At 39.7% G+C, this 10,571-nt stretch overlaps 1 protein-coding gene across 1 annotated transcript in view; it reads right to left on the reverse strand.

The window, feature by feature from the left end:
- Positions 1-10,547, reverse strand: part of alg12 (ALG12 alpha-1,6-mannosyltransferase) — a 31,279-nt gene extending 20,732 nt beyond the window's left edge. The window contains exons 1-5 of the mRNA XM_072562580.1: positions 9,626-10,547; positions 9,395-9,527; positions 2,819-2,992; positions 1,353-1,547; positions 1,149-1,252 (exon numbers count right to left, since the gene is read on the reverse strand). Of these exons, the coding sequence (XP_072418681.1) occupies positions 1,149-1,252; positions 1,353-1,547; positions 2,819-2,992; positions 9,395-9,527; positions 9,626-9,790 (771 nt within the window). The 5' untranslated portion in view covers positions 9,791-10,547. The remainder of the gene's footprint in view (positions 1-1,148; positions 1,253-1,352; positions 1,548-2,818; positions 2,993-9,394; positions 9,528-9,625) is intronic.
- Positions 10,548-10,571: the final 24 nt, after the last annotated feature.

The raw sequence follows: 10,571 nt of genomic DNA on the forward strand, positions 1-10,571 counted from the left end.
AAATGTTCAATTCCTAAAATTTGTTTTCAGTAGTTGACACTACGTCAGGTGCATGCAATTAGAAAATTTCCAGGTTATAAAAGAACATTAAAATGTGAGAAACTTCATAAACATCTCTCAGAATATGGGTAAAATTCCTGCCCTCATTACTTTTAATGAAGTGCTTGTGTAGGTGATAGGAAAGTAATATTGCCCACATAGCTTTCTATTTACTAATGAACATTAAAATTTGAAGCATGGGCCTGATAATAGTTTTCCTTTATACCTAATGCTGGCAATAAGGAGAAAATGAACATCTACAAGTAATAATTAAGATGGTATTCACACAAGCTCTGACTGGTATTGCCATACTGCTGTGATATTGAGTTATCCATCTCGTTTTATTCTTATCTTGTCTTTTTAGCAGTCTGAAAGAACTGAAAGGTAAGAATAAACTATATTGATATTGGTTTGGAGTTACCTGGAAGCCAGGTTAGTTAATTGTATAGTATTTGAGTATTTCTAGGATTTAGTTAGTAAGCATCAACTGGAGATTCGGTTATGCTCCAAAATATAACAGCAAATTGAAGTTGTGGGGTTTGGAAGTGTGTTGATAATATGTACTTCTAAAGATAAGGTGCCAATCCCATCTTTCAATATCTGGCATTCTGGTATAGAACAATAAGCAAAGCTTAATTTGTGAACAGTAATCAATCATCCAGAACTGAATTATAATCTGCTAATTTCAAGGTCACTTCATTTGAGATTTATTCAATTAACTGAACTTTCTGTTCAACAGCTACCATAATGGGATTTGAACTCATATCTCCAGGTCATTAGTCCAACAGCATAACCACTATGCTTCCAGGTTTACTTTTGGAATCACTCTCATTCATTCTGATTTTTTCCTTTGCTAGAATATTGTCATTATGGTGTTATCTACGCATTTTGTTCTCTCCACTGTGTGATGAGTCCCACATTAACAGATAAATAATTGTAAAGTTTGTTTAGTATTGTCACAGTAATCACTGATTACGTAGAAGTATGTCAATCAACATATCCCAATATGTTCTCAGTGAAATCAAATCACAATTAAAACAAATATCTTTTCTTTTCAGAATGTTTTTGAGTTCTTCTATAAATGATTTGAAAAACCATGTAAAGGATAATCCCCAGTTGGAGCTCTTATTCAAAACTGTATTGTACCAAAGTACCTCTCCCTCAGGCCATAAGAGGCGTCTCCAAAATATAGAATCCACACACACAGTCAGACCTGTAATCAAAACACTGGATGTCACTGGATATATTTATTTGGTTGTATATATGTATTTAAATTTAAGTCGTTGTCAAGAAACAAACAGGAAGTTACTTACCCAACCACACCAAACCAGCTGGTACTGCATGACACAGACTTTTGAAAATAGAAATACGGTGATTCACTATTGATAGCAGCAACATGAGGCCGAGGAATATGCAAAGCTCAGATCGGAACACAATGATGGATAAGGCTGAAAACCAAATAAAGGTGCCATAGTTCTGTTGCATCCAGGCAGTGAAGGCCAAGATGACTGCAACACAGATAAAATATTCAGTTTTCAACCTGATATGTCCCATAAAGGTAATACGGCAATAAAAAGTTTCATTTTTATTTGAAAAACTTTCCCCAGACATAAAATATTTGCATATGAATATTTGAGGTAAGTTTCCAATTTGATTTTTGTCCAACACAGTTCCATTCTTACATATTCTGCCTGTCTTCACCAGTCAGTCTTGGTTCATTTGTATCACTCTCTTCACCTGTGGGTTCATATCCCACTTTAGCATTAGAAGAATCAATCTAGGCTGACATTTTGGTGCAGGTTCTGTGATGTTGGAGGTTCTGACTTTCAAACGAAACATTAATTCTGATTCTGATTGTGGACGGCACGGTGGCACAGTGGGTTAGCACTGCTGCCTCACAGCGCCAGAGACCAGGGTTCATTTCCCGCCTCAGGCGACTGACTGTGTGGAGTTTGCACGTTCTCCCCGTGTCTGCGTGGGTTTCCTCCAGGTGCTCCGGTTTCCTCCCACAGTCCAAAGATGTGCAGGTCAGGTGAATTGACCATCCTAAATTGCCCGTAGTGTAGGTAAGGGGTAGAAGTAGGGGTATGTGTGGGTTGCGCTTCGGCGGGGCGGTGTGGACTTGTTGGGCCGAAGGGCCTGTTTCCACACTATAAGTAATCTAATCTAAAAAATTAAAACTAAGGCTCTTATGAACATGAATGAGTTCATGACTCCATTTAAATATGTTCTCCCAGTTACTACACTTAAACTTATTTATCTATGAAGTGCTTTGCAAAGTTCTGAGGTTGTGAAAGATGCCATATAAATGTAAGTTATTCCTTTTCTGACAAAGTATTGAACTTCAATCCATTAAACATGTTTATTTTTAATTAAACATCTAACTCCATGTAATACTGTATTGTGGGTGTAGACCAAAGATGGAGTCTGCTCTGGCATAAGCATTCAATATCACTGCCTGGTCCCTCACCCTTACACTTCTGCTAAGCCTTTAGAAGAAGTATTTGAATTCATGCATTCATTTCAATTCATGCATTCAACTATTTTGGTATGTTTAATTTCATTACTACATTGTTTCATTATTTAGTAAGATTTTTAATAAATGTTATAAAAGTTCTGTCAAGAACATGCACATTTCAGAATCATTTTTCTCATAGACTTTACAAACCTTATTAGTAAACTGTAGAAACTTTAAACTTTACTGCAGTGGCAAACCAGTTTACTAATTACCTTATATCCATAGAAGAACAACCAAAAGGAATTTCAGAGCTGCACTCACCAAAAGGAAATGCAATTGTATTTGGGAGAGTTCTTGAACAATAGAAGAGGAGATGAAACTGGGTTGCTGAGATCCAACAGTAAAGAGAAGCTACTGTTGAGCCAAACTGTTTTCTAACTTCTTTCTGAAGCTTCCAGAGCGCAAAAATCACACAAAGACCCAGGCATCCTCGAACTGTTGAAAAGAAAACTATGGAAGCTGAACAAGACCCAATCACATTTTCTTTCATTAGTAGGTCTTCCATCTCTGGAAGAATATAAAGTGATAAGAATAAACTAACAGGAGTATTTATTGCATAGTCCAGTTACAGATTGATGAGCGCTTCTAGTTGGTAAACAAATAGAAATCACAACAACTGTGCATCTTCAATTCTCTGGTACTCAATGGCTTCCAGTTATAATTGTTAATAGATGGGTGATCATCATCCGTGACTTACTGCAGCACGGTATGGAACACATCTGCCATTATTAGATTCCACTTGTGTTTTTAATTTAAGATTTTACATGCACTAAGTTGTTGAAAATACAAGTTGATAACGTCACATCAAGGAAAACAGTGCATCTGGGCTTGAATGAGCACAACAAGCAACTGTTAATTTCTCTCAGCAATCAGATTGAAAGATTGTGAATTTAACAGCAAAAGGCTGAAGCAGGAGTGTAAATTAGCATGAGTGAATTCAATTTCAAATCAGGTACAGAAAAAGAAAAACAAAAGAGGGGTTTGATTAAAACCAAAAAGTAACAAGTAAGCTGATATGATATTTGTAAAAATTAAAGTTTGAAGAGTTCAGATCTCATACATGTAACAGTCAAAGACATTGACCAGTAATAATATAATTCAGAAAGAAAGAAACACTCACAGTCATCCAGCATCTTTCAGAAGGATCATGTGGTTCAAGTTCCACCTGCCCCAAGATGTGTCATATTTTTGAATAGATTTATTTAAAAATAAATACAGCATCATGACCGCTGTCACTCTATAACCAAAAAGGTAACTTTTGAAGAGATGCCCAAAATACATGAGGGTGATTGGTAGAGACACTCTCGAAAGTCCCCAAATTTCCTGGGAAAATTCACTCACACGATCAACCAACAAGAAAGTCACCCCATAATGAAAAGGATTGAAATTGTGAGAAACTGTTCTACCAGTCATAGATTGATTTTTCTCCTGTGCTGAACCTCGGAGGGAAATGGTCTGTAACTGGAGGAGCAGTGGGCAGTTAGGGAAGTCACTAATATTAATCACTATTAATAATAATATTCAATAATATCATTACTGTTAAGACATCGAGGGGTCACCAGCCTAGGATCTAGAGTAAAGCCATCTTTGGCCAGTATGTGGAGTCAACTGTTGGAAGAGAGGAGGATCTGAAGGTCCAAGAGCTGCAGCTGGGAGTTGGCAGAGTGAGGTGACACCTTTTGCTGGCGCTGCCTTTTATTGGATCAAAGGATTCTGCTTGCTGGTCCCAGTTGGAATGTCAGCCTGAGGCAGACGGACAGAAGTGGGAGGAGGAGGAGGATGTTACAAGAGGTTTTGAGGAGGTTGAAAGAGACTTCTAAGTCAGAGGTGATGGGTGGAGTAGGAAAGGAAACTGCAAGAGGGATCTTGGATGAAGAAAGAAGCTTCAATGGGGGGAAAGTTGTGGTTAGGAGAGCAGGAGTTTTGGGGAGAGCACAGAAGGAGTCTGCATGAGGTGAGAGTGGAGAGAAGAAAGCCACAAGATATAGGAGGAGATAGAAGACGACGGCAGGAAGGATGGAAGAAGAAAGGTTGGGTGGGTATGGAGATTGCAAGGGTGGTGGGAGAAACAGATAAGAGAAAGCCTGCACAGAAGAGGTAACAGCTTTAAACCTCTCAACATCAGAATACTTAACTGCAATACAAGAACATTTCAAAACATGAGGCATTGAACTCCCTGCAAATAAATGTGAAAGATTTAGTTTAGGGCTGTGTAACTTCAGGAAATATACTTGTGGAAATAAAGTAGCGGAGCTGACTGCAATGGACACTGAGACTGAGATCCAAGATGACATAAATATGGTTGAACCTGCCTGGTTAAAATGTTCCAATTTTGTACATGTGTGATTGAACTGCAATAGCTATGACCTCCTTCATCTGCGGAAGGCGTATTTAAACTTTGTGTGTAAAAGTGTGTTGGTAATATAATGAAAGAATGGCAAATGTTGGAGATCTGAAACAAAAACAAAACAGAAATTGCTGGAGAGACTCAGCAGAAAGCAGAGTTACTGTTTTGAGTGCAATGAGTCACCAGACTCAAAACGTTAACTCTGTTTTCTTCCCACAGATGCTGCCAGATCTGCTGAGTCCCCCCAGCAATTTTAGTTCTGGTGTGGAAGTTATGACGAAAGAAAACATTTGTTAGTTATGCCTGTTATTTTGTAACCATTTAAATACTGTGATATCTCGGAAAACAGGAAGTGAGAATGTAAAAATAGTCCTTAACAATGAAAAATTACTTTGACCCCTGTATTGAAGTGTTGTAATGTTGGAAACATAATAGTCAATTTATGCACAATAAGCTACCATAGACAGCAATATGACCAAGGCATTCTGCAGAGCCAACAAACTATATGTACGGATGACACGGTGACTCAGTGGTTAGCACTGCTGCCTCAAAGCATCAGGGACCTGGGTTCGATTCCAGTCTCGGACAATTGTCTTTACAGAGTTTACACATTCACTCCAAGTCTGCGTGATTTCTTCTGGATTCTCCAGTTTCCTCCCATAGTCTAAGATGTGCAGGTTAGGTGGACTGGCCATGGGAAATGCAAGGATAGGGTAGGGAGGTGAATCTGCTTGGTCAGTACTGACTTGATGGGCCAAATAGTCTGCTTCCACATTGTAGGGATTCTTCATTGCATACACGAGTCTCTTTTAAACTGAAGTGCTGGAGGTCACAGAATCATAGAATCCCTACAGGGCTGAAACAGGCCCTTTGGCACAACAAGTCCACACTGACCCTCCAAGGAGTATCCTACCCAAACCCATTCCCCATTATTCTACACTTACATGACTAATGCGCCTAACATTCCTGAACACTACGAGCAATTTTGCATGGCCAATACACCTAAGCTGCACATGTTTAAATTATGGGAGGAAACCGGAGCACCCGGAGGAAACCCACACAGACATGGGGAGAACGTGCAAACTCTATTCAGATAGTCGCCCAAGGCTGGAATTGAAACTAGGACCCTGGCACTGTGAGGAGGCAGTGCTAGCCACTGAGCCACCTTTCTGCCTTAAATAGGTCTAAAACTAAAACAGGTTGTGCTTAAGAAAAAACGCAGTATGTCTGACTGCGCCTGTGGAGACAGAGTTTTGAGTTTAATTAAAAAAAAGGAAGAGCAGGAGGTACTCAAGAAAATTATAATCAGAGAAATTGTAGAGTACAAATTTTGGAGCAGCTGGCTGAAAATTCCACAGGTCATAATGGATTTCATCCTAAAGTCTTAAAAGTGGCCAGTGTGAAAATTGATTTGGCTTTAATTTTCCAAAATTCCCTAGATTTGGAAAAGATTCATGAGATTGGAAAATAGTAAATGTAACTCCTTCACTTAACAAGGGAGACAGAAAGTAGGACCGACAGGCCAGTTAGCTTAATCACTGTCATATGTATTATGTTATAAGTTATAATGAGAAAACATTATAGCAGGGCACTTAGAAGAATTCAAAGTAATTGAGCAGAGGTACATGGTTAACCAACTTACTGGTATTCTTTGAAGTTACTTGTGCTGTAATATAAAGAGAACTTGTGGATGTACTGTACTTGGATTTCCAGATGACATTTGATAAGGTGCACATCAAAATGATCATAAGATAACATAAGAGTTTATGGTGTGGGGTAACATTTTCGTAAGGATAAGAGATTAGCAAGCTAACAGGAAACACAGAAAGGCAAGAATATCTCATTTTTAGATTACCAAGAATGGTGTGCCACAAGAATCAGTGCTGGGCCCTCAATTTTTACAATTATAAAAAAGACTTGAATCAAAGGAATGGTTGTAAAATTTGCTGATAACACAACAGGTGCAGGAGTGTCAATGTTTTGAGCATAAGTCTTTCATCAGGAATAAAGGGCTTATGCCCGAAACTTCTACTCTCTGCTTGTCAGATGCTGCCTGACCTCCTGTGCTTTTTCAGTGCCAGACTTTTCGACTTTGATCTCCAGCATCTGCAGCCCTCACTTTCTCCATGTAACCACTGGAGTTTAGCAGAGTAAGTGATGACAACTGAAGCAGATAAGATCCTGAGCATCTGCATAGAATATATTTGGACAAGATGTTTCCTCTTGTAGGAGATTCCAGAAGTAGGGGGTCACCATTTACAAATGAAGGACGGTGTATTTAAGAGAAAGATGAAGAGAAACCTTTTCTTACAGAGGATTGCAAGTACTTGTAACTGTTCCCTCAAAAGTGGTGGAAGCAGACACTGAACATTTTTAAGGCAGAGGTAGATTAGACTTGTGATAAATAAGTGGATGTAGGGATATCAGGGTAGACAGGAATATGAAGTAATCAGATCAGTCATGATCTTATTGAATGGCAGAGCAGCATTGAGTGGCCTATTTGTACTCTGTGGTTGTCTGTTCATATATTCTTCAGCAGTCCGAGACAGTACTTTCTGATTTTATTAATATCAAAATAAAGAGTTTTTTGGGTCAAACTCAGAATCAGGCCATGAAAGGCTTGCTATAAGCTGAATCAATAGTAACTACAGATCATAGAGATGTACAGCACGGAAACAGACCCTTCGGTCCAACATGTCCATGCCGACCACATATCCCAACTCAATCTAGTCCCACCTGCCAGCACCCAGCCCATATCCCTCCAAACCCTTCCTATTCATATATCCATCCAAATGCCACTTAAAATGTTGCAACTGTACAAGCCTCTGGTAGTCCTTTCCACACACGCATCACCCTCTGCATGAAAAGGTTGCCCCTAAGTCTCTTTTGTATCTTCCCCCTCTCACTCTAAACTGATGCCCTCTAGTTCTGGATTCCCCCACCCCAGGGAAAAGACCTTCTATACCTACCCTATCCATGCCTCTCATTATTTTATAAATCTCTATAAAGGTCACCCCTCAGCCTACAACAGTCCAGGGAAAACAGCCCCATCCTATTCAATCTCTCCCTTTCACTCAAATCCTCCAACCCTGGCAACATCCTTGTAAATCTTTTCTGAACCCTTTCAAGTTTCACAACAACCTTCCAATAGAAAGGAGACCAGAACTGCATGTGATATTCCAAAAGTGGCCTAACCAATGTCCTGTTACAGCCACAACATGACCTCCAAATTCCTGTACTCAAGACTCTGACCAATAAAAGAAAGCATCCTATCTAACTGCAACTCCACTTTCCAGGAGCTATGAACCTGCACTCTAAGGTCTCTTTGTTCAACAGCACTCCTTAGGACCTTACCACTTTTATAAGTCCGACTAAATTTGCTTTCCCAAAATGCAGCACCTCGCATTTATCCTGTTGTAATCTGAGGTAACCTTCTTCGCTGTCTACTACACCTCCAACTTTGATGTCATCTGCAAACTTACTAACAATACCTCGTCTGTTCATATCCAAATCATTTATATAAATGAAGAAAAGTAGTGGACTCTGCGCCGATCTCTGTGGCACTCCACTGGTCATAGGCCTGCAGTCTGAAAAACACCCCTCTACCACCACCCTCTGTCTTCTACCTTTCAGCCAGTTCTGTATCCATATGGCTAGTTTTCCCTGTATTCCATAAGATCTAACCTTGCTAACCAGTCTCCCATGGGGAACCTTTCCGAATGCCTTAGTGGAGTACAATTTATATTTAGAAATACAAGATCATATTGTCAAGATATTCATTAATTGTAATGATTCACAGATTTAAATATTAAATTGGAATATTTACTGAGTATTTTCATTGAAATGGTTGCAGAGAAATTTTAGGTATTGTTTAAAATAACACTATGTATAGTACACATCGTCTCAGTCAAATTTGAGTGAGGTTATTTACATAAGCAGATCTCACATGATATATACAGGAACTAAAACTGGATATAATATCTTCAAAGGAATAGAGTTAGGATGTCATATTGCCATTGTACAGGACATTGATAAGGCCACTTTTGGAAAATCGTCTACAGTTCTACTTGCCACACAGAGGGTGGTTCTTATGTGGAGTGAACTGCTGGGGGAAAGTGGTGGATGCAAGTATAGTTACAACATTTAAAAGACTTTTGTACAGGTATATGAATAGGAAAATATTGAAAGATATGGGCCAAATGCAGGCAAATGGGACTAATTTCATTTGGGAAACTTTGATGGCATGGGCGAGTTGGATCCAAGGCTGTTTCCCTGTTGTATGACTCTAACTACATATATATTCTCGGTGGTAACAAAAGCAAAGGCTACGTAAAAGGTTCTACTAAATCTCTTGAAGTTTAATGCAAAATGTCCAAATTGCAGTATGTTGAAGAACGTGTTTTAATCATTCCCAAGAGTTCTCTCAATTTCGAAACCAATTGCAAAGATTGACTGCAGTGAAATTTAACTTAAAAATAGGTTAAACATACCTACAAGTTGCGAGTAAAACTTGGACACATGTAGAGCTGACAGAATGGCAGCAGCTGGCGCAGACAGCAATGAAAGGTACAGTGGTCCCACAAAGGTCCTTGGAACAACACCAGGGAACTCATGATGATCGTACTACAAACAAAAAAAAAGAAGCGCCTCAGTAAGAAACGGAAATGGAAAGCAGCGTGGAGAAATTGGTGTGCAATCTTTAAGCTCCCAGGAGTCAGTACCTTGTCTAGTTGCAGACCATGGTATAACAGGTCGTGCGCCGCTTGCAGGTTGAAACTTTCTTCCACTTTAGTGAAGGGACAGATTAGCAGATGGAGGGAAGCGAGCAGAACAAGGAGCAGTAGCAGCAATCCTTCCCTGTACACATCCTGGCTTCTCTCAGCCATGTTGCTTCCAAGCAGAGTTGGAATGCGATGAGACAGAACCCTCGCTATCTGCAAACGACAGTCAAAGAGATCAAGCAGCAATGCAAGCCCAAATTGAGCTCCAGTCCCACGAACACAGTATAATCAAATGACTGTTCAGTTGCAATGGCTGCCCGAAACCGCCTACAGTCAGCAGATATTTCATTGCATCTGGTCTATGTTAATTATCGCAGAGCCATTCAGTATCGGGCTATCCCACGTTTCTACCTGAGGAGGAAACGCGGTTCAAGCAAAAAGCTGTACAAGAAAATAAGGGAAAATGAATTAAATATCCTCCTCCCCCGAATGACGGGAAACAACATCCAGTTCAAAGGAGACCTACACAGGATGTAACAGCCCACAATCTACATTGGCTCAGACTGAGCCCGACATTTTGTTGGTGATCCACGTTAAATTCGGGCCTTTTTCAATCCACCTACGGTCATTTTGCTGCATTATCAGCCTTAAGACGATCTGATTCTTATTGTACTGATAGTATTTTGTTGCGTCGGTCTGCACTTCCACACACATTTGCTTGTTTGCATTGACGGATACATTTTTTGCTTTGCAAACATGCAGATCTGTTGTTATGGGTACCCTTCAAACTTTGTATAATTTTCTTTCGATCTTCATTTATGCACTGAGTATCCAACTGCCAGTGCTGACACACAAATCTGTGCTCATGCTGAAATCTGTCGTGCCTGTTGTTTATTTGCGTTCGCTCCTCTCTGCACACAGCCCTGTGTGTTGAACCACCCGCTCA

Source organism: Chiloscyllium punctatum, chromosome 44, assembly GCF_047496795.1.
Source record: "Chiloscyllium punctatum isolate Juve2018m chromosome 44, sChiPun1.3, whole genome shotgun sequence".
NCBI lineage: Eukaryota > Metazoa > Chordata > Chondrichthyes > Orectolobiformes > Hemiscylliidae > Chiloscyllium > Chiloscyllium punctatum.